Raw genomic sequence first — 26,274 nt, 5'->3', positions numbered from 1 at the left:
CATACACTTTTTCAAACTCTGTTCTACTTTCTATTGATACTGATTTTTCCCTTTTTATTTTTTTTTTAATTTTTATTTATTTATGATAGTCACAGAGGGAGAGAGAGAGAGAGGCACAGAGACATAGGCAGAGGGAGAAGCAGGCTCCATGCACCGGGAGCCCGATGTGGGATTCGATCCTGGGTCTCCAGGATCGCGCCCTGGGCCAAAGGCAGGCGCCAAACCGCTGCGCCACCCAGGGATCCCATTTTTCCCTTTTTCTACTGAAAACTAGGATCTATCATCTTTATATTATTTAAATATAGGGTTACAACTCTGTAGTTTGGTTTTCAGCAACAAATTCCAAGCAATGAATTGAATTTCTGTCTTACACTTTGTAAGTTTGCTCCAGTCATGTGAGATCCCATTGTTGCATTGTAATATCTGTAATTAAATATGTATACCATTGTCAAAAGTGGCATGGAGTGTTTAACCTTAGAATCTTCTCCTACAGAAGGACTTTAATAGTTTCATATTATTGAGTCCCATTTTCCAAGTGTCTTTAAATCCTTGCTGGCTAGTAAAATAAGAACACACGTTAAGTCTTCAAGACCACCAAGAGAGTGTTTAATGCATTCCTGCAGGTATTGAGGTATATAGTTTCCAACGGTGCCTACACAAATGAATCTGAAGGTTTCCTTAAATGCCTAATACTAAGAGGTAAATGGCATAGGTACAGGCAAAAAAACAAAACAAAACAAAACAAAAACTTAGTATTTTTTAAGTGAGAACAGAATTAATTGAAATATTGAACAATTAGCTCAAAGTGATAATGCCTGCCACATTCACTCATTTGATAACTAGTTGAGATCCTCTATGTGTAAAGCTTTTATGTTTAATGTCCCATACATTTTATTCTCTACAACAGGACATTTTTAGGGATTGAACGAGGATATCACTAATAAGTGTATCAGCACAGTAGCCATAAAATAGCACCATCTCAGGCAATTCATAACATAGGTTTGCTATAAGATGATAGAAAATGAGAATGCAAGATTCCGTCCTTCATTTCTAGGAGTTGACTAAGTAATATAGGGAATAGAAAAACAATACAATTATTCTATTTTATTATATTTATAATCCTTTTCATTTTTCAAGATATTTTAAAGTCTTCCCTTGTGTGATTTTATTTGATACAGTAAGAAGCTTACTATATAATTACTACCGTCATCATTCTATACATGATGAAAATAAGTGAAAGAGGGGTTAAATAGATTACTCCCATTCGTAGGGCTAGAAAGTGGAGAAAGTGGCATTCAAAACCATGCAGTTTGTGTTTGGAGCCTAAAATCTCATTCACTTCCCGAAGCAGCATCCTATGATGCATTCATTATGGTAAGAAATGGCTGGGTATTCTGGGGCCACATAGAAGTGGCATTTAAGCAAGTTTCTTAGACCAAGTGAGGCTTTCAGGAAGAGGTGACAAATAAGTCATTTATTCAATTAGTCAATAGCAAGGGGTGCAGACAAGTGGAAGGCACAACAAATATAAAATCTGTAGGCAAATCACTGCAACTTTCTTCAAGATCAATGGTATGCAGCAATCATTATATAGATAATATGCCCTTTAAAGGCAGCTCCAGAACATGCCCAGTGAAGGTATGAACTATTTAAGTTAAAAGAACAGATAATATATGTCATGAGTTGAATCGTGTGCCCCAAAAAGATATGCTGAAGTCTTAACAACCAGTAACTCGAATGTAACATTATTTGTAATAGGGTTGTTGCAGAGGTAATTAGTTCAGATGAGGTCATACTGGAGTGTTGGGTCTGTAACTCAGTATGACTAGTTTCTTTATTCAAAGACACACACACACGATGACAGTGGCATGGACTGGAATGACACAGGTGAAAGACAAGTACACCAAGGATTGATGGCCACCACCCAAAGCTAGAAGAGGCAAGGGAGGATTCTATGCAGAATCTCAGAGGGAGGTATGGCCTGGTTGACACTTTGGTTTTAGAATTCTAACCTTCAAAACTGTGAGAGAATAAATTTCTGTTGTTTTAAGCCATCCAGTGTGTGGTACTTTGTTATGGCAGCCTTAGAAACCTAAACATATACAATCATGCAATTCAGGCACTTGTACCATTTTGGAATTAGCGATTCTTTAGGCTCATATTACACATTTAGCTGATGTAGAATTTATAGATCTCATAAAATGTGTTTACATGCATTTTATATAATAACAACATGCAGAGCTCCTGTGCTATTTCAGAAAACTCCTTCCAAAATGATTGGCCATAATCTATCTTCTTGATGGCACTGTGAAAAGATATTTAAAATGGTCAGTTCTAATTATACATGGTGTCAATGCAAATGATCACTTAGATTTGACACTATGCTGCAGACTTGGATGACTAAAAGTTAATCTTAAAAAATACAGACACTCAACAGAAAAAGTACTAATTAACTAAGGATTTTGCTCTGCTCAAGCTTATCCAACATCATTTAATGATTTCTGCCAAAGGCAAGTAAGAAAACAAGAAGGTGCCCGGTTGTATGGGATAGTGTTTCCTTGTGTACCATGAGGAGCAGAAAAAGGTAGAAATCAATGTTTGCTGATGGGAAAAGATAAAACTGTCAGGAAAATAAATGTTATTTTTAGGTTTTTGTTAAGACTTTGGCACCAAGAGAAAATAAAAATAAAAGATTAATAATTCCTAAAAAAATAATTGATTGAGTCATTCCTAATAACTGTTTTCTCATTTTTCAGTCCTGGAAATACTCATATTTTACAAGCACTTTCCTTGTGTAGTTTCAGTTAACTTTTTCAGATCACAGAAAGGTTTTTATTCTTTATTGATTTTTTGGAAGCATCTCTGAGCATTTCAGGAAAAACACTGATGAGCCTAATTCAGAATAAATATGTCATGTTTACAACCAGCACTGATATAGATTATTAATTACCACTGACAGGTTATTCTTTAGCATATAAGTAGATAGGGGGTGTTTTCTATTATTTTATTGAAATTATTAAACTTAAATTTGAAACCTGTACATTTTAAAGTCAATTTAAGGAATGCTCCATTAGATTGAAGTTTGAAAATTTAAGTAAATCCAATTCTCTTAATTGGTATCATTAATGTCCTAGCCATAAGTGCAGAGAATAAATTTCACTCAATAGGATCACACATAGACAGCTACTACATTTGTTTACATGCTACCTTTAGAAAATAGTAGGGGTCAGATATAACTATAAATGATTATTTACAACATGTTGAACATGCCCAAATGACTCCTACTTTGTAGATTTATCTTTATCTGTACATATATGTCAACACATATATATATAGTATGCGTGTGTAGATATACATACATGTGTATATACATAATATAGACCCCAAAATAGATCAATTAGTTATTGCACCATGAAAAAAATTCACTTCAGATTATATTTGTGAATTTAGATTTATTGACAGTTCAATAACTACTAGGAAAAAAGATTTTAAAATCTAAGGGGAAAAAAATACTACTGTGAGATATCTACCATTTGGAGATCACCCCAGCTAAATAAGACTATCTGAAAACATTCCAATAGGAGTGTTATTCTAATAATAAACATACAAAATCCAATTCATCAATGTCCATGTAATTATTCAGAACTTCTACAGTAAAAGAACTGCAACTGTTTACCTTAAAATGATACATTTCAACTATGAACAACCCAACCAACAGATTCTCAATTATATGTTAATAGGTAGTATTGAGTTCTTTCTATTTCCTGGAAGTGCCCTGATAATTTGAAAATACTTATTTTATGTCAATGGCATAAATATAACAATAAAATAACAATTATGACTTTATCACTACTACTTATAATATTTTTCATTAAAATACGTAGATTTATTTTTTTAAGTAACTTTGGCTTTATTATTTTAAAGGTCATAGTAATTTGTTCTAATTCTAAGCTTCTATTCTGCTAATTCCTTGTCACATTGTTTCATCAGAGAAAGTGTGCAAGAAAAGGCTTGCCAAGATGACTTCACTTAATAGAAGAGATACATTCAAAATCAGTAGTATGTGTATATGACAGGAGTTAGAATGCTAGCAACTTTTTTTTTATTTATAAATTAATTTTTATTGGTGTTCAATTTACCAACATACAGAATAACACCCAGTGCTCATCCCGTCAAGTGTCCCCCTCCGTGCCCGTCACCCATTCACCCCCACCCCCCGCCCTCCTCCCCTTCCACCACCCCTAGTTCATTTCCCAGAGTTAGAAGTCTTTATGTTCTGTGTCCCTTTCTGATATCTCCCACACATTTCTTCTCCCTTCCTTTATATTCCCCTTCACTATTATTCATATTCCCCAAATGAGTGAGAACATACACTGTTTGTCCTTCTCCGATTGACTTACTTCACTCAGCATAATACCCTCCAGTTCCATCCACGTTGAAGCAAATGGTGGGTATTTGTCGTTTCTAATGGCTGAGTAATATTCCATTGTATACATAAATACGTAGATTTCAAAAGAAGATATCCAATTTCAAACTTCTACATGATTTATACACCTAAAAATTTGACCCTGTTTTGAGATCCATTTTCTGATCTTTCTGAAGATCAAATTTTGACCATGAGAGGTAAAGCTGTCATAACCAAACAAATCCTCAGTCTGCATTTATAGTCACATTCACATCATGTGAATTTCATCACATGATGAATCACATGAATTTCATCACATGAAATTCCTTATGCAGGGACTTTCAAATTTTCACTGCTTAGATTTAATTCAAGTAAAAGATATATATTTTTTAAAGATTAGGAGAATAAATTATGAAGATATAGTCTATACCCATGCTAATTATATTAATTAAAGTCTTAAGAAATAAAAGTAAAATTTGACTGAACATCCTACCTTTGCTAATGACTTGTGGCTTTCTTTTGCAAGTCTTCAGGGAAAGTACAATTCAGAATTCTGGATTCTGAATCACAATTAAGCAAATAAAGTTAGCAGCAAAGAAGAATCTAGGGTTAGATAGTAATGCATTTCTCATTAGGTTTGAGTCCAGGAAATGGGTATTGTCTATAGAATTGCCCCGGGGGGAAAGAAAGTCAGAGATAAGTGATTACAAAGAGTTTATTTTTGCAATTAATTCTGGGTAAACAGAGTAAACAGAATTCTGGAATTGTGAATAGTGGCACAGAGGAGGAAGAAAAAACATACAACAAACTGTTGTTGTGTTAGTCTTTGCTGAAAGTGACTGGGGCTCTGTTCTACCATGACCCTCTGAGGAGCCATGTAGAATGTGTCACAGAACTGCCTGACCAAGGAGGAACATATCAATTGAATTCTACTCCCTACTGACTGAAGAGCTGCTTTTCAAAGAGCACTAATACTCTGCTGTAGAAAGTTTAGTCTTGTTCCAGAATTTAAAGTTGTGAGCTGTGACCTCTTCTTACGACTTAAAGAATCCACAAAACATACTCATCCAAAACAAAATCTGCTAGAATGTAGGATTGTCTGAACAGCAAGGCAGTTTACACCACAACCTGGACTTGCTGCAGAGCCCTATCTTGCTCTGAAACTGGTAACTTTTGGAAATATTGTTCCAAGTCACTTTTTTGGATAACTTTAAAAGTAATATATGGAGACTCTAAAATCCAAACAAGCCCACCATATGCTGTGCCTCTTTCTTAGTGGTACGGCTGTGAGAAGCAATAACTTTTTTATAACTTTAGATGGAATGATCCTAGCATGCATCATTGGACTACAAAAATCTCAACCAATTTGACAGATCAGTAAAATCTGGGATGCTTTATTTCTCACCCTCTGGCATGTTTCAATCTTACTAAGGCATCCAAAGTACTTGTTACTTCCTTTTTAGGTCAAAATGACATGACGTGGTCAATATAATGTTCTGTAGATTACCAAGACAATGAAGTTCCCTGTGCACTATAACGCCACATAGAGTGAGAGAGTTAATTTTGACCCAGGGCAGAGATATGAATTGCTGTCCGTCCCACATAAAAGCAAACTTTACAATCTTTTTGTTGAGAAATGAAAAGTATCTATTTGTCAGATGACTAGCTGCATACCAGCTCATTTGCTCCAATGAAGACACGACATCTGGCATAGCAGCAGTGTTTTGATTCTTTACCATTGTCCATCATCATCTGCCATAATCTGCCTGGCTCTTTAGGTACCTTATAAGTGAAAGAAATCAGAATATGATAGAGACTACTGCTCCTTCCTTGTCAAAGCTTGGATGGCAGTACCTATGCTCTGAAGTTTCTTCTGAGATGCAGAATATTTTGGTTTGGGAGGGGCAATTTTATAGGATTCCACTGGGTCCTTCCTACCATAATGACTCTGACTTACTCCACAGATCAGGTAATCAATGTGGGGATCCTGCCAGCTGTTAAATATGTTCCTCCCAATTATGCATTTGGGAGTCTTGAGAAATAACCATAAACGCACTTCTCTGGGCCAGGACTCCATTTATCATCTGGCTTCTGAAGCCTCTACTCTATGTGGGTATTACAAATCCATTGATTTCAGTGCCAGCTCAATCTCTGTACTTTGAAAAGCCCTCAGGAAGTCTTGATATTTCTCTTTCTCCAATGTAAATTACTATGACAAATGGCCACAAATCCCTTTAAGGAAGTATTTAGATACTCTTTTTGGTGTTAGCTTGTAGTGATATGTGTAGATCTTTCCTCAAAGAAACCTGGCTTCTCTTTCAAAACAATGAGTGTTGGCTCTGTGAGTTAACTTAGATTTGGAAACTGAATGAGTGATTGTGATTTTTTTTTATTACACTGGAAGATATCAACCTCCTCATCTCCTTTTTGTCTGTTTATAAGTCAAGTACCACTCTAGTCAGCTACCCCTATTTTACCCCTAAAGCTACCATAATCTATCATTCATCACAAAGCCCTGTAGATAAAGGCATCTGCTTGCTACTCCAACCTTGCTGCTCATTACACTATTTATATCTACATTGAGTCTGTTGGTGAAGTGTACCACCCAACCTCTGCCACTTTAGAATCCTACTATCCTGTTAATTTTTGAGATCCTACTTCTATGGCAGCATCCCCTACTGCAACCTTGGTCTCCCATGGACTGTCACCCCTGAGCTTCTCAAAGATTCCAGTGTTCATCTGACCAGGGCATTTCTCATAGTAACAGGAGCATCCCTTGGGAACTCTAAAAACAAATCTCATATAATAAATCTATGCTAACATTCTCCTCGAGCTTTCATTAAGTATATTAACTAACATTTTTTTAGTAACCATCTGGAATGTATGATAAATGTTTCTTATATGCATAAAGACTGTCCATGGAATTAAACAAAAGATGAATTCTGAAATAACTGTAAACAGACTCAGATGTCTTAAGGAACAAAAATGACTATTTGCAATGTAATCCTCATGTAATGACTATTTTCATTAAATTTTTTCATTAATTTTTTTAAAAAAATTATTGGTTACTGCAAATATACTGGGAATAAAAAGTATCAGCAGTTTTAGAAAGTGTTGAACCAAAAAAGGTTTCCCACATTCTGTATAAAAATCAGTGTCAACAAAACTATTTGAAGGTATGACTTCAACAATCAAAAAGACTATAAGTGCTTCCTCCTAAATGAGCTATGGTGAGTAACCATGTAACCATGTAACCATAAACTTGATGAAGATGTAGATCGCCGGGAGAAAATAAGAGGTGTGTGTATATGTGTAGGACAGACTGTGAAGGTGGGTGGTTACTGATAATGGAATTTGTGATTATTTTTGAATATGATAAATCCTTAAGCCTTTCCTATAACCTATCTGAAGATTTATTGAAAAAATATTAGTTGTTTTAGTTGGAGAGTCTCTTACATGATGTAGCAGATAGATCCAGTCTAGATAGATTTATTATAGATGAAAAAAGTAAATTGTATTGAATTCCATAAACCATGAGAAGGAATAAATGTAATATTTGATGATTTCTGATTAGGTAACAAGTTCAAATTCTGCCCATTTCACTGGACATAAATAAAAAAATCTAATACATCAATATTTCATGTGCATCCATTACTATTATTTTAAGAAATTTAACAGACTGAATTAGAAAAAATATACAGAAACATGAAACATCATGTACATAATATTTGCAAAGTATACCACACAGATGGTAAAAATGGTTTTGAATGAAAGAACCTGTTACCAAGGTTTGCTAAGATTGTCACTATGGTAAGTTTATCACTTTAAAATATGCATACAAAATTAACAAGGATAAAAACACCAAAGCTCAGCAGAGTCTTGATAGTCAAGAATTATATATATATATATATATATATATATATATATATATATATAAAGCAATCAAATGAATCAAATGACTGAATATTACCCCTTTTTGAAATTGAGAAATGGTCTTATCCTTATTACTTTTAATCTAAAAAATTAACAATCCTTAAAGATGAAATGTAACTAACTAGTAGACAATTTTAATGCTTCTTAGGTCAACATTTTGGATATACATAATTACTTTTTAAAGAATCATTTTCAAAAATATTTTAGTGATGAAAAATAATATTCAAATGAAATCTTACCCAGAAAGTCAACATACAAGACACATAAATGTAGAGCTTTTTTGGTTTCTTCTTTGTTTTGTTTTGTTTTTAAAAAGAGAAAGAAAGCTTCCCAACTATGCATACCCATGTTTGTTATTAAAACAAATTCAAAGACCTTCATATTATACTGATTATAATAAAACTATCTTCCTTTTTGAGAAGTCTGAAATAGTCAGTGTCCTACTGAAAAGTTCTTTGTAAAATTTTCCATACTTTCTACCACATGGTTTCATAGCAAGAAAAATGAAATGTAATTAAAATTTCAACATTTATTTGGGTGGTGGGGTATGAAAAGCTCATTTTCAACATCAAGGAGAAGAGAAAAACATTTGAGGCCAAGCAAGGAAATACTGAAAACAACAACAAAGGAGTGACTTGTTTTCCTATATAGCAAAATATAAAATAAAGTTATAGAAATTAAAATAGCATGGTATGGTATAAGAAGGAATAACTAGAATGAAAGAACAACACAATTTTGTAAATGATAAAAATAGAGTTTTTAAGAACTTTTAAAAATGGTTTAATATTTAACATTAAACATTATATAATGTTAAAATGTTTTTAAAAGTTCTCATCACAAGAAAAAAATTATAACCTCATTTGGGGACCAATGTTAACTAGACTTAACTGTGGTCATTTCTCAATGTTTACAAATACCAAATCATTACATCGTATACCTGATACTAGTATAATGTCATAGGTCAATTATACCTCGATTTTTTAAAAAAGTGAATAAAAACAGCACCTTAAAGCTGTAAAATGGAATGCTGACTACCCTGTCAGGATCAGAACAGAGGGAAGAAGAAGGAGAGAGAACACTAGACTAATATTCATATTATGGACAATATGTTTCCTAATGATTAAATTATCAGGTATATAGCAACTATATAAACTGTTATTGGAAAAAAGCATAAAATGTAAGATACATGGATATGAAAGAGATCTACTAAAGTAGGTACAAAATTTAGAAACTAAAGTTGAAAAATCAAAATGATTCATCTTTTAAAAACAAAATCTCTGGTTAAAGTAATATAAACAATATTAAAAGACAAATATATCCTCATAGATAAAATTTGGAACGTATTTTGCAGATACTGAATTTATCTTTATAGTACCTAGAAAGTTCCCACAGTTCCTCAAGAAGTCAAGCAGCCAACCGGGAGAAGCAGGCTCCATGAAGGGAGCCTGACCTAGGACTCAATTCGGGGTCTCCAGGATCATACCCTGGGCTGAAGGCAGTGCCTAAACCCCTGAGCCACCCGGAATGCCCTAAATTTCATTTTATTTTTTTTTTAGTATTTTTATTTATTTCTTCATGAGAGACACAGAGAGAGAGAGAGAGAAGTAGAGACACAGGCAGAGGGAGAAGCAGGCTCCATGCAAGGAGCCCGATATGGATTAGATCCTGGGACTCCAGGATCAGGCCCTGGGCCTAAGGCAGGCACTAAACGGCTGAGCCACCTAGGGATCCTGGCTAAATTTTATTTTAAAGAAGAAAACTATCTATAATGATGCTGTCATATGTATAATAAGGATGTGCATAAACACATTCATATTCCAGAAGTGTTCACTGAATTATTATTTGTAATAGTAAAAATCTGTAAGTAATTCAATTTTGAACAAAAGAGCAGCAATTACATATACCTATTGCACACGTACAGAGTACAATTCAGCCCTTGTGAGGATAATGCTACTATCCAAGTCAATGGATCTCAAATTTTAGTGTACATTAGAATCACCTGAAGGGCTTGTGACAACAGATTGCTGGCCCAAACACTTGAGTTCCTGATGTGATGGGCATAAGGACTTTTATTTCCAACAAGTTGTCTCCAAGGATCACACATTGAGAACCAGTAGGCTGGATCCATACTTGGTGATTTGGACAAATAGCCAAGTCAAATATTCTAGTCACAGAATAATACTCCTCATTATCTAATTTAAAAAATTAAAATAAAATATAATCATATATAATCATATTTATAGAAATGCACTGAACAAGGACTACAAGACATTACATCAAACTATTTAATATTAACCTCTGGGAGGTGGGTGGGAGAGTAATGGGGAACATTCAGGTTAAATATCTCATTGCTTAAATAATTTACAAGAGAATTATATTCACAATTCATTCGGTGTTGAAGTGGTAATATTGAGGAAGAAGAGAAGGAAAGAAAGTAGAGGGAGAAAGGGAGGGGGGAAAAGAAACAAAGGATGAGAAAGAGAATGGGTAACTGAATCCTGAAATTATGGGCATGGAGAGGTACTATTAGGTTGGTAGGTATAATAACAAATCTTTACCTCCTTTCTTTCTTATCTCTCCATCTATCTTTATAATAAACCCTCACTAAATGAAGTAGTCTGAACATAGTTGCAGTCTTTGCAAGCTAAAACAAAAGATAATTAACAGAGATGTAAAGGCTCTAAAGAGTATTAAAAATCAGTATTTTAATTCAATAGAAAAATGCTGAAATTTATTTAAATGCATCTAATTTAAAGTAGACTACAGGAATGCTAAGAACCATTTTTTTTTCAGGGATCCCTGGGTGGCGCAGCGGTATGGCGCCTGCCTTTGGCCCAGGGCGCGATCCTGGAGACCCGGGATCGAATCCCACGTCGGGCTCCCGGTGCATGGAGCCTGCTTCTCCCCCTGCCTGTGTCTCTGCCTCTCTCTCTCTCTCTGTAACTATCATAAACAAATAAAAAAATTTAAAAAAAAAAAAAAAAGAACCATTTTTTTTCAATCTACTTATTTTCATATTTGCACATTCTATTCTAAACCTTAGGGTCTAGGTATAAATTGCTTAGAAATAATAAAATGCCAACATATGTTTTATTATGTGTCGATACAATGCTCATTGCATGCTAAGTACATATGTATATGTACGTATATACAAAATTCATGTCCCTATATACTTACAATAGACATTTAACCCTCAAAAGGAGTCTATGATCTAGGCATGATGATTACCTTTTATATAGATAAGAAAACTGAGGCAGAGAGAGCAGAGAGGTTGGGGACCTTTCCCATAGTCACACTAGTAGGCCCAGTGCTTCCAGGTTTATATCCAGGCAGTCTGGTTCCAGTGCACCACACTATGAACCACTGCATCGTAACTTCTTCTAATTTAATTTCCCTTGGAGACAATAATATCTTCAGGCCATTACACATAGCCAGATGATGTATTTCTGAAGAAAAATGTTTTAAATCCAGAAAAAAAATGCTGCCTTTGAATCCTTCTAGAAGTGGAGACCTTTAATTATTGTTGCCACAGGAATAGGCAACAAACTGAGAAATCTCCTGAAGAGTGCAGTGAGGAGCTTCTCTCTCCCACTGCATCCCCAACTATGATCAAATTCAGGTTAGACAAGGCAGCAGGAAAGGCATTCCAGCTTCATGATATCAGCCAAGAAAACCCATCCTCAGAACCAGCTGCCACCAGCATGCCCTTTAGTGTTTGGCCAGGATGCCAGGCCCAGCTGTTCTGTCAGATTTCTTTATACAGTTTGTTGACAAAGAAGAGGCCAAGTTAATTTTTCAAACAGGCAATATAAACTGAAATTGATTCACCTGTAAATACCTGAATTACTTCTAGGAATGAAGAAATAACAATACTGAAATAAATTTTACTTAGCATCAGAACACACTGAAATGGTTCCAGCAATGGAATTGCTTAGAAAAAAATAAATAGGGCAATAATCTACTCCTTTGTTTTATTTTAATTAATTAATTAATTAATTAATTAATATTTATTTCTGAGAGACACACAGAGAGGCAGAGACACAGAGGGAGAAGCAGGCTCCATGCAGGAAGCCCAATGTGGGACTCGATCCTGGGATCGGGATCACTCCCTGAGCTGAAGGCAGACGCTTAATCGCTGAGCCACCCAGGCGTCCTTATTTTTTTGTTTTAGAATTATTTTGAGTTGGCCAGACATCAGAGATTACATTCCAGATAATGAATCATCACAGAGAAAATGTATGGAGAAAATAAGCAATTCCTAATATTAAGGGAACATAAAGATGGAGATGAGGGAGAGCAAAACAGCAGGGGTAACCTTTAAAATAGATAAGAAGTGGTATTTTAAAGTAAAATTTGTAGTTTAGAAGATGCTGAATCTGGCACATTCAGTGCAGGAATAACAGAAGCATTAATGGATTTTCTCTTGACATAAACTGCCTCTCATATGGCAGTCTGTGGCTTCATTTAGGTTTGTTTGGACAATCCTTTTTTGATCTTGGAATTTTTGCTCTATGTATATAAATTGAAAAATTATCTTAAAATCTTAACAACACTAAATTTTTTTGAGATAATATTCTTGATTTAATGCTATCACTTTTTTTAATTTAAGTAAAATCATTTTCACTGGACTCCATTGTTTCCTGTATAAATGTTAAAATAAAAATGCTTTACATATCAACTCATCTATATCAAATTTTAATAAGTATTGTTTCTGTCCTTATATGTTTAGCTTTACAATCATTTTTTTCTACATAATCTAATCATAATAGGTCAAATTTTATAGAACTCAATTTTGTTAAAATAATTTTATTCTTTAAGCAATTTTTAGTTAAAAGCAAATGGTATAATTTGCAATCCCAGCCACTGTGAATTTTAATTTTTAATATTATTTAATATTACTTTTTACCAACAGTGTAAAGTTTTATTAGATATATTTTACCCTTTTAGTTGTAGTCATAGTCTTATCTATCAATCTATTGCTTCATTCTGTGAAGTTCAGATGTTTGTTTTTATTTGTTGCTCTGTCAAAATGGTAAGGTCAAACATCTTTGAGTATCAGAGTTAAGGGTGGTAAGAGCAAAACACAAGATTAAAATAATGAGTTCATAAAATCTCTATATTGCTCTTTATTTTCTTCTATGTAGTGGTGTTAGCTGGATTTTTTTTCTTCCTACAACACTAATATTTAAAATATGTAATTTCTGTACCAATTGAGACCTCTTTTCCATCATAGTGTTTGTGTTGATTAACTGTGTGTATTTTGAACTACTCAGGTTAAATATATAACAATAAGAACTGCCAATTAATGACTAAGATTTCCTGAATATTCTGTACTACATCGGAATTAAATTTTTACATCATGAATACACAGACTAACTATATTACCTTCTGCCTAACCCTTTCTTTCACTCCTACAAACTTTTACTTTGCTTATTATTTATCATTTTAGTGCTCTTTGAAAGTCTCAATTTCTGTTCCTGCTACTAACGTAGCTTATGAAAGCTGTAGCAGATGACTCTGAAAGCCTGAATGCATACACCTGCAAACATTTATTTTTCAAAGTTTTCTGTGAATATAATGACTAGGAGTAAGGAAAGTACATGTGACCTCATGCACCACATTCTTCAGAACAAATGCTTCCTCGGCTGCAATTATGTCATCATGAAATCATGCTCCACATTCTAAAATAAACTCATTGCCATATGAATTGTTATCTTACTGAGATATTTTTGTAGTTGTCTTTTAACAGCTTCCTTAGAAGTGTCTCCCAAATTTCTCACAATACCAAAACAAAAATTTCTTTCTTCATCTTATCCAAGTGAGTAGATAAAGCATGAATGTTCAGATATCACCACCCTTATCCTGCATTGCACACACAATCACTTGAATTTCTCTCTCTCTCTCTCTCTCTCTCTCTCTCTCTCTCTCACACACACACACACACACACACACACACACACACACACACACACGATTAGCTAAATCTTCTAAAATATACATTTCTGATTTCAAGAAAGGTCAAAAAGAGTTTTCCTTAATGACACGGTTCGGGACTCACCTGTGGACGTGGATGTCCTGTGACCAGACAGGTCAGTTCTAGGGTTTCTCCTTCCCGTATGGTATAGACCCTTTCCGAGTAGCGCTCCTCCTCAATGTTACAGGCCAAGCCTGAATGCACAATACGAACCGTTGGGGGAGCTGTCGAGTCAGGAAGAAGAGAGACAAGATACATTAAAAAAATAAGTCCATCGTCCTTCCATGAATCACCCAGGTTGTAAGAGCAATTCTTATTAGACTTTACCACAGTCAGATCTATCACTCTTAACACTTTGAGCAACCCCCCGGGATTAAAGATATTGCTGTATAGAAAGCTTCAAATTTATCTAACAGTCACCAGTGCAATCTGAAAATGGCAAAGGGGAAGAGGATGGTGGGAGAAAACTGGTAACTTAGGAAATCATCATCATTATAAGACTACATGATAAAATCTGACTGCTAAAATGTGACATGTCCTTTTATTTCTGAAACCCAAAATTTAATACAGTAAAGGATGCAGTCCAAAATCTAGGTAGTGCAAACTCAAAAGATTATTAGAAAGGAAAAAGGAATTTGAATGAAAGATATTGGCAGTTTTCTATTCATTTAATAAGTCTCATGATGCAAATAGAGAGCTAACAAATGAGAAGATTTGGTTATAGTAGGAATTGAAGCCAACTTAGTTTTCAATATTTATAGGCTCCTGTGTTGCTATGAGCAAAAGATGATCATTGAATTAAGCCACTGAAGAAGGCAATAAATCATTAATGTCCAAGTATAAAATTGTGATTGGAGAGATTTAGTTCTCATGAAGTTGTCTAAATTCCTAAGTATAATTTTCTCCTTTTTTAATACCACAAAGGCCAATAAAACTTGATGAGCATTCAGTGACTTACATGTCATTGGAAATCCACTATATGAAAACTCTTTTGGTCAGGAGGAACAATTAGATAATAAGATATGCTTCCTGTCACCCAAGAGATGACTGTCAGTTATTAGCTTCAAAGTGGGTATCATCCCATTTGTGAATTCAGCAATTTTGTTTGTAAAAAATACATTTGGGAGTGGAGAAGAAAGGATTATTTTAATTAAAGGCTAGTAGAAAGGTTATATCTACAAGTAAAGGACAATAATCTCTAGAATTTCCTATAGCAATCTTAACCTAAACATCATTTTTGTCAGCAGAGGCCATGGTTGCTTAAAAATTAATGAGAACACACTTGGAATTTTTTATTTAACATTAAAAGGATCATGAATGTTGCAGAATTTGGATAAACTTGGTGATTCTATGGAGGAAATAAAATGAATATAAAGTCCAGGCTATGAGAAAACTGGAAAAATCTGCATCCTGTAAGTAATACAAAAGAAAGTTTCCAATATCTAATGCTTTGTTTTATGTAGCCAAATGTATAGAACACTCATAGCACTTAACAACCGAAAAAAACAGATTTTATTATCCTTCTCAATTTCAAGCAGAAACTGAAGTGCAGAAAATCCTATTTATAGATAATAAAACAACTGGGTATTTCAAGATTTTCTTGGATATCCAAGCAGAGTTCTGTTCTTCAACTTTCAAATTCAGGATCCCATTCTCCAATGTTCCATATCAAATGATGGAAAAATTTCCAGAAGAAGAATAAGAGGAGGATTTAGTAGTTTTTACATTCAGTATGCACATAAAGCTCCCCAGAAACTTGCTTAAAATACAGATTTCAGTGGCATGGCCAGAAATATGTTATATATACAGAAAAACCCAGGGATCTGCATTTTTGCCAAACACCAAAATGATAACAATACCAGTGCTTAGACCAGAATACTAGGAATAATTTTCTTTTTTTTTTTTTTTTAAATTTTTATTTATTTATGATAGTCACAGAGAGAGAGAGAGAGGCAGAGACACAGGCAGAGGGAGAAGCAGGCTCCATGCACCGGGAGCCCGACGTGGGATTCGATCCCGGGTCTCCAGGATCACGCCCTGGGCCAAAGGCAGGCACCAAACCGCTGCGCCACCCAGGGATCCCTAGGAATAATTTTCTAAGTCTTGTAAGTATTTGTTGACTAAAGAAAATACTCCAAGGGGTAAAATATAATTTTCCTTTTAATATTTTCAAGTAACTAAACTTCATGTTATGCATTATTTTACTGGTTTGAAAAATTAAATGATGCTCAAACAAATCAAATGTTTTGTTTGGTCTATAAAACTTATTTATCAAATAAATTTTTACCATGTCTTTGGACTCTGTCTAGACATTAATAATTTGTTTAGTTTTATGACTTTAGAAATCCTTATCTGCAATGTTTTCCTGAGCATTTTGATATATTTCACACAATGTTTCCTATAAATCATTGCCTACAGTAATCAAATTTAAACTTCAATTTAGATAAGTAATACTAGAGAGCTACTTATTTTTAAACATCTATCATACAAACTGTATACATATTATAGAGGTTAACAAACTGATGACAATCAAAACATCTGCAAAATATAAATAGATAATACAGATTCATTACTTTGAAATATGCCAAATTTAGCTTCATAAGTGATAGCACATGTTTACTAATGCTTCTAATTACACAGTATCATGACATTTTTTCCAGATTAATTTACATGTTATCTTTGTTTTAATTTCAAATCAATAAATAGTATTGTTATTTTTAAGATACATCTTTCCAAAGTATCATTATGCAAATAAGTAGCTTTATTTAAACCATTTAAATTATACAGGAAGCACATTGTGTTCATTTAGAAGGGTTAATTTTCAGCTATTTTCTTCTGTATTTTAACACATTCTTGGAAGGGCAATTGCCTATATATTGTAATCATTATGAACCTACCATCTCTCTTATGGGAGGATGGAATACTCTGCCAAATTTTAGGAGTAGAAGATATATTTTTCCTAGTATGCATTTAAGTATGTGCTGAGTACTTTTCGCTGCTCAATGATAAGGTGAATATTTTGGAAACTTCCAAAGACTCCTTTGGTGTGCAGAAAACTCAACTGAAAAGGTCTTAGCTCATCCAGGTCAACGCTCTTATTTCCAAATTGAGAACATCAAGTGACCTGCTCACAGGCCTGTAGTTAGTTGTGGCCTAAATGAGAGCAGAACCAGTGGTCCTTTGTTCTTTTGCACTACTTCTTGCTATTAAAACAATGTCTGACATAGTTAGATTAGGATTCTAAATAACTCCTAAACTAGACATACAATAGACTAGGAGAAAAAAAAAAAAAGACTGAGAAACTGTTTATGATGTCATTCGAGCACCGTAAGTAGATGAGCAATATAAATATCATAATTGCTGCAAACAACCAATGTAACATTGTTTCAATTCATCATCCTGCCTCCAGTCCCAGACAAACCCACAAAATCTCACAACTGCCAAAATATTTTCTAATTCCTATTTTCGTCATGTCCTCTTCCTGCCTAAGGATTCCTGATGTCTCTCTATGACACTTCCCAGAGGCCTAATGCCTCTAGGTGCTCTGTAAAGGTCCTCAAACTGACTATAGAACCCAAAACCTACTTTCCTGTAACATCAGCCCAACATCAGTGGGAAAGTAAAAAGCAATGAGATTTCAAGCCTTTGATCTCATATACAGACTTCCAAACATATATTTATTGAGCAATTACTATACATAAGACATGAGAGCCTTTACTCACAATATTCTCCCATCTAGAGTTCCCAGACTGATATTTAGATCAATGCTCCTGACACTTTCTTGGATTATTTAGCAATGATTCTCTTTTCTTGTCTTCCGGAGATAGGTACTGCCCAGTGATTCTCCTTTTTCTTAATGCTCTAACTGTATATTAAGCACATCATTGCCAGGATGAGCACCCCTTTAGGCATCTGCTTCATATCACATGATTCAGAGCACAGACTACGTTTATATTTAATAATTTAATTTAATAATTAATTTGTAATTTATATTTTAGTAAATATCACTATAATGACACCAATATCCTATTTTAGGAAACATATCAACTATTGCATACTGAATTTACTTACTCTAAATATAAATGCAATTTGCAGTACTATAACTGAAGCAAGTAATCTTTTATCCTCTGCTTTGTTGAAAAAAGCCTCAATTCATCATCCTGCAATTGGACTAAGGGTTATGATCCCCTTTGCCCTATAGAGTCAGCAATGAATTAAAATGTTAAAATATTGCATGAGACTCATATTCATCCAAATTTGTTTGAAGTAAACCAAATCCCATTACATAAAATCTTTCTTAACACTAATCACATCAACTCCCTTAATTCGAGTAAATTGGCTTTGGGTTCAAAAGGTCAGCCTAAAAGGGCAAAAGAGAGATATTCTTTTATCTTGTTAGAGTATACTTTCGAAAGTTAAACCAAATTCTCTCTGTATTCTGTCGGAGAAAGAACACAAATAAATAAATTATTCTCCAATGGCAACAACCAGGAGCACTTGTAGGCTTTCATTCTCATACACAGACTTTCAAGCATACATTTACTGAACAACTATAGATAAGGCCTGAGGCTATGTTGTGGGGCTATAAAAATTAATGCTTTGAGCTGTACCTTTTAGGGGCTTACAGCCTATTGGGTCCATACAATTTCTAAGGAAGGAAAAAAGGAGGAAGGAAGGAAGGAGGAAGGAAGGAAGGAAGGAAGGAAGGAAGGAGGAGGATTGATTGAAGTTGAATGGGGTATGTACTTAACAGAATGAAGTGAAGAGTAGTGTAAGAGGACAAAACAGAAGATGCCTAAATCTGCCTGAAGGGTTCTAACTTGTTTCTCGGAGTCAATGACACGTAACATAGGACTGGAAAGATACATGTGGTTGGAAACAAAGGGGAAGGGCATTCCAGAGGGAGGAAGCAGTGTGTTCAAAGGCACGTCTGTAAGAGACTGCCTGCAGTGTTTAGGAAATAACTACATTAAAATGTGGTCCGTGTAGTTTATAACTTACTCTGAATGTTGACACTGGCGCCACTCTCTCAAGTTGCCATTATGTCTCCAGACATAGCAGAGACACTGCATAGCTCTGGGAATGGAAATGAGGGCAGAGACATACTTTAGAGGTTTTGTAAGACAGGAATTGAAGGTTAACAGAAGTGGGGTGAAGGAAGAGGAGTTAAGATGACACTGAAGTTTATACCTCAGTTAACTAGGTGAAAGATGATTTTTTAAAAAGATTTATCCATTTTTTGAGAGAGAGACATATCAGGGGAGAGCAGCAGGAGAGGGAATCACAGGCAGACTCCACACTGAGCACAGAGTCCAACGTAGGGCTCGATCTCACAACCCTGAGACCATGACCTGAGCCGAAACCAAGAGTCAGATGCCTATCTGACTGCACTACCTAGATGCCAGAAAAGATCATGTTTTTAAGAGAAAAATGTTCTCTTGAGCACCTGGCTGACTCGTTGGTAGAATATGCAACTCTTGATCTCAGGGTCATGTGTTTGAGCCCCATGTTGAGCCCAGACCCCACTTAAAAAGAAAGAAAAAGAAAGAAGAAAATGCTCTCTTGATCACTACCGACTCCACATTATTCACAAGTGGGTGAGTTTTGAGATGAGGAATTCTGAGTCCAAATCAGGGTGAGCTTTTTTGAAAGATACTCTTTTTCAGGTAGCAGGCACTGTTCCTGAAGGATACACTGTTAATAGCCAGTAAATAGGCTTGGTATTAGGAGTTTCCTCTCATCTAAGAACCCCAAGTAAGAGCTTTGTACTTTGATAAATCCCTCAAATCTTTGATGCAACAACTCTCTGGGAATTCAAGTTGCCAATATAATCTTGACACTCTTCAACACCAGGTCAAGACAGCTTATTTTTGACATAGGTCACAGATCTCCTGGGATAGGCAGTGTAGAGAGAGGGAAGCTCACTGTCAGAAGACATCAGTGAGCCACTCTGCACAAGCATCCTTCACACTTTCTGTCAAGAGACAGAAACCCAGAGACACAGAGACAGAGAGACGCAGGGGATGTCTCACACCTTACTGCTTTCATGCGGCAAGAAATAACACAGTTGACACTGTTACTAACACCATTCTCTCAGCAAGTATTCAGTTATGCTTTTAAAGTGAACATAGCAATAATCAAATTTCTTTCCATTCTTCTATTGATTTAAGTGATTACCCGCTTTCATAAAACACTTCTCAGTTTTCTGCAATATCTTACATTTAGCTAATGAACATTGCCAATAATTGGACTCTTCTGCTTATTTCACAATCTCCAATATAGCACATTTGAATACTAATTCTAAAAATAAAAACATGATGCTTTCCTTTCTTATTTTGTCTTTCCTACCTGAGTTACTAGTTTAAGGTACTGGGTAAGTCTTCTCCTCCCACCTTTTTTCACAAAGATCTCCCAATTCAACTTTTAAATTAAGTATTGTGTCTATAGGCATAGTCCATAATTATTCTTCTTCTTGTTTATAACCCTTTGCCTAATATCTTTCTCCTTAGGCTCATTATATTACATATTCTGATATCACAAACACAGATAGGGAAGAAGAAAGTAGGAAGAGCTGAGAGAGGAGGTGAAGATGCTGATGGTAAGCTGATTATTAGCTGAAAAATCAGTTCTGGACACAAAAATTTAGAGTTTCTAAATAATAGTGGGTGGTTGACAAGAGAATAGAAATCTCTAAAACAGAGAATGTAGAATGAGAAATTAAAAGGATAATGATAGAAACATGAGTAGCATGAATTCTTAATAAAGGCGAAGGAAAAAGACTTACGTTTCTAAAGTCACAGAAATAGAAGGGAAAGAAAGAAAAAGCAGGGCTTTAACAGTTACATAAAGAGAAGCTGAAGCATGGTGAACTGTCCTAAATTGTCACAACAAAGTTGTAAATTAGGAAGATCACAGGCAAAAGGTCATTGCCTATGATAGCTAGGATGGCATCTGTGAATTTTGAGTGAGATATGGTGGTAGAGTAGTGGTGTCAAAAGATAAATGAGATAATAAGGTTTGATTGAGAAGGAGAAAAGTCTTAGTAGGTCATCAAGTGTGGGGGAAAAAGCAAAACTGCTATTGAGGTTTACCTATGTGTAAAATAGAATGGCAAATATAAAATGGAATACTTTAACAATATTATACCACCATCTCAGTATCACAAAGACAATTTACAGTGTAAGAATAAAACCATAATGTTTGTATTTCCAACAGGCCCAATTTTTGCAATATTATTTTCTACTATCGTTCATCGTTATTTGAAAATTAACTTCCAAAAAAAATTAAATAAAATTAACTTCCCTAAAATTCCATCTTTTTTTTTTCTTTTCCATCCTTTTTTTTCCTGTTTCCTCTTGTACAGGTTTAGCTTTGCCAACTTTTGTACCACAGATGCAGAAATCTCTTGCAAAACTATCGAATCCCTTCTGTAAAAATACAATCAAGGTTAATCGTCCCAGCATATAAATATGCTTACATGAACCCATATTTTAAATATGGAGATAAAACAACAGCGTTTTTTTCCCTCCCACTGCAGCCTCCTCTTGTCTTTCCTTTACAGTTTAGTGATCAGAAATAACGGTACACTCTGTAAGCCATCCTTCTGCACCTGCTTTGCAATCCTCAGACCACAGCAGCCTGGCTTCTGCCTTTTGCTTGTATTTATAAAAGAATAAGGCAGGAAAAGAGGAGATGGTAAAGTGCTAATTTTTTGTCCCTATTTTGATCTTTTGTGTCTCCTTCAATCTTAACTTATCTGCCTTTGCTTCCATGAAATTGTAAAGACCTTAGGAAATTATACTCTTACTCTACATTTCAAAACAATATAAACTTATTACATCCCACTAATATACTTACCACACTTATGAATATAAACACACATCCAAACATGCACATAAACAGAATGTTCAATTTGTATGTATATTCTAATAGTCCTCAAAAATAGTTAAAATCCTTCTGTCATTGTCATTTAAGTAACCCCAAATAGGGCAATATTTTGATACAAAAACAACATACAGATTATTTTTACTCAGCTTTTAGCTCAAGAAAATAAATAATTTAATTTACCTTTTAGCTCATTTGAGTTGTCTGATTCATCAGTTACTTTCAATTAGCTACTATTTCAGCATCAATGTGAACTTATTTCCCTACCTCTTTCCCCTCAAACCTGATATTTGGTTAACACAATAGTCCCATATTATTAAAGAGAAATAATTTTTCACATTTAATTTGATGACCTATAAAATAAAAGTACTAAGATCCTATTGATTATGCTGGATTCACTCAAAAGAAAATCATATCTAGGAACGCCTGGGTGGCTCAGCTGGTTAAGCAGCTGACTTTGGCTCAGGTCACGGTCTCAGGATCCTGGACTCAGCCCCATGTCAGGCTCCATAATCAGTGGAGAGTCTGCTGAAGATTCACCCTTTCTCTGTCTCTCTCCCTTTGCACCTCCCCCACTCATGCGTACATGCTCTCTCTTTCTCTCTGAAATAAATAAATAAAATCTTTTTAAAAGATCACATCTCATATGATTTTGGTAACAGACTCTTAATATTTTGAAAAGTTTTGAATATTTTGCATCATTTCTTCAGTGCATGTTGAGCAGCATTGTTATAAATTAATTGAACTTCCCTGAGAGACACTCCAAAGCCCAAGGTAAGAAAATTAAACCTTGAAAGCCTTTAGTTTTAGAAAGGAGCTATTAATGTTTTCTAAATAACAGGTGTTGATATTTTTAGGTTAATGTTAGCCAGGAATTTAAAGCAGTTTGAATTAAAAATTTAAACTTATCTGTTTATATGCAATAGATACTATTTAAGATGGAAGCAAGTTTGTCATCAAAAGAAAATAACCTTCAATAACAATGTAATTATGTATATGAAATAGCTCTGAAAAACACAGATGCAAAAGTCCTCAACAAAATATTAGCAAAACAAATCCAACAATATATTAAAAAAATGTTCACCACAATCAAGTGGGATTTATTCCAGGGATGCAAAAGTGGTTCAATATTCACAAATCAGTGTGATCTATCACATAAAAAAGAAAATGGTTAAAAAACCATATGATTATCTCAATATATACAGAAAAAAAATTGCTAAAGTACAACATCCATTCATAATAAAGACCATCAACAAAGTAGGTTGAAAAGGAACATACCTCAACATAACAAAGGCCATCTATAAAAAACATAGCTAACATCAGACTCAACGGTGAAAAACAGAGCTTTTCTTCTAAGATCAGCAAAAAGATAAGGATGTTCACTCTCACCACTTTTATTCAACACAGTAGTAGAAGTCCTGGCCACAGCACTTGAACAAGGAAGAAAGGCATCTAAATTAGTAAGGAAGAGAAAAATCCTCACTATTTGCATATGACATGATATTCTATACAGAAAACCCTGAAGACCACCAAAAAACTACAAAAACTGATAAATGAATTCAGTAAAGTTGAAGAATATAAAGCTAATATATAGAAATCTGTTGCATTTCTATCCATGAATAATGAAGTAGCAGAAAGAGAAATTAAGAAAACAATCCCGGGATCCCTGGGTGGCGCAGTGGTTTGGCGCCTGCCTTTGTCCCAGGGCGTGATCCTGGAGAACCGGGATCGAATCCCACGTCGGGATCCCGGTGCATGGAGCCTGCTTCTCCCTCTGCCTGTGTCTCTGTCTCTCTCTCTCTCTCTCTCTCTCTCTCTCTCTCTCTATCATAAATAAATAAAAATAAATAAAATAAATAAAAAAAAAATCCCATTTACAAATGCACCAAAAATAATAAAATAACCAGGAATAAACTTAACCAAGGAGGTGAAAAACCTGTACTCTGAAAACATTAAACCACTAATGACATAAATTGAAAATGACACTAACAAATGGAAAGATATTCCATATTCATAGATTAGAGAAGCCAGTATTGTTAAAATATCTATACTACCCTACAGATTTAATGCAATCCCTAATTAAAACGCCAACAGATTTTTCACAGAACTAAAACAAATACTACTAAAATTTGTATTGAACTGAACCACAAAAGACTCTGAATAGCCAAAGTAATCTGTGAAAGAAGAATAAAGTTAGGGGAGCCTGGGTGGGTCTGTTGGTTAAGTTTTCAACTCTTGACTTTAGTTCAGGTCATGATCACCTGGCTGTGGGATCAAGTGCTATGTCAGGTTCTGTGCTCAGTGGGAGTCTGCTTGAGATTCACTCTCCCTCTCCCTCTGTCCCTCAACTCCCAACCTCTACAAATAAATAAATAAATCTTTAAAAAAAGAAGAAGAAGAAAGTTGGAAGTATCACAATCCCAGATTTCAAGATATACTATAAGACTACTCTAAATAGTACCTCAGCACAAAAACAGTCACATAGATAAATGGAACAGAATAAAGAATACAGAAATGAACTGTAGTCTATATGGTCAGTTAATCTATTACAAAGTGAGCAAGAATATATAATGAAGAAAAGACAGTCTCTTCAACAAATGGTACTGGGAAAACTGGACAGCTATGTGTAAAGGAATGAAACTGGACCACTTTTCTACACCATACATAAAAATACATTCAAAATGGACTAAAGACCTTAATGTGAGACTTGAAACTATAAAAACCCTAGAAGAAAACAAAGGCAATGATTTCTTTAACATTATCCATAAAAACACTTTTCTAGATATGTCTTCTCAGGTAAGGGGAAGAAAAGCAAAATTAAACTACTAGAGCTACACCAAAATAAGATGCTTTTCCAAAGTGAAGGAAAACAATAAAACTAGATAATTTGCTGAATGGAAGAAATTTGAAAATGATATTATACCTGATAAGGGATTATAAAATATAAAGAACTTACCAAAATATATAAAGAACTTATACAACTTGACATCAAAAAACATAAGCATAAATAGGGCATCTGGGTGGCTCAGTCAGTTAAGCATCTGACTGGATTTTGGCTCAGGTCCTCATCTCAGGGTTATAGAGTCAAGCCCTCCATCAGGCTCTGTGCTAGGCATGGAGCCTGCATACTATTTTCTCTCCCACTTTCCCTCTTCTTTTCCTCCCTTCTCTCTTTCAAAATAAAAAAGCACAAATAATCTGATTAAAAATGGGTAGAAGATCTAAACAGATATTCTTCCAAGGAAAACATAGAGATGCCCAACAGATGCACGAAATGATGCTCAATATCATTCATCATCAGGGGAATGCAAATCAAAATCATAATGAGATATCACTGTCCACCTGTCAGAATGGCTAAAATCAAAAATTCAAGAAATAATATGTGTTGGTGAGGATGTGGAGAAAAAGCAATCCTTGTTCTTTGTTGATGGGAATGCATATTGGTGCATCCACTGTGGAAGAGAATAATAAGGTTCCTCAAAAATTTAAAATAACACTACCATATGATCCACTGATGTCACTACTGGATACTTACCCAAAGAGAATGGAAACACCACTTTGAAAAGATATATGCACCCTTATGTTGACTGCAGCATTTACAACAACAAAGCTATGGAAGCAGCCCAAGTGTTCATCCCTAGATAAATGGGTAAAGAGGTGGTATACACACACATACACACACACACATATACACACACAGGAATATTACTTGGCCATAAAAAGGAGTGAGATCTTGCTGTTTGCAATAATACAGATAGACCTAGAGAGTGAAATGCTAACTGAAATAAGTCAGCCACAGAAAAACAAATACCGTAAGATTTCACTCATATGTGGAATTTAAGAAATAAATGAGGCAGCCCCGGTGGCTCAGTAGTTTAGCGCCACCTTCAGTCCAGGGTGTGATCCTGGAGACCAGGGATCAAGTCTCACGTCGGGCTCTTTGCATGGGGCCTGCTTCTCCCTCTGCCTGTGTCTCTGCCTCTCTCTCTCTGTCTCTGTGTCTCTCATTAATAAATAAATAAAATATTTTTTAAAAATCATTTAAAAAAAAAGAAACAATGAACAAAGGGAAAACAGA

General features: G+C 34.8%; 1 protein-coding gene across 1 annotated transcript in view; it reads right to left on the bottom strand.

The window, feature by feature from the left end:
* The window catches only part of MDGA2 (MAM domain containing glycosylphosphatidylinositol anchor 2), a 788,050-nt gene that overhangs the window by 429,629 nt on the left and 332,147 nt on the right, over positions 1-26,274 (bottom strand). Inside the window, exon 4 of the mRNA XM_055309044.1 lies at positions 14,397-14,536. Within this exon, the coding sequence (XP_055165019.1) occupies positions 14,397-14,536 (140 nt within the window). The remainder of the gene's footprint in view (positions 1-14,396; positions 14,537-26,274) is intronic.

This window comes from Nyctereutes procyonoides, unplaced genomic scaffold, assembly GCF_905146905.1.
Source record: "Nyctereutes procyonoides isolate TBG_1078 unplaced genomic scaffold, NYPRO_anot_genome, whole genome shotgun sequence".
NCBI lineage: Eukaryota > Metazoa > Chordata > Mammalia > Carnivora > Canidae > Nyctereutes > Nyctereutes procyonoides.
The sequence above is the reverse complement of the archived record's forward strand: the minus strand, read 5'-3'. Positions and strand labels throughout refer to the sequence as shown.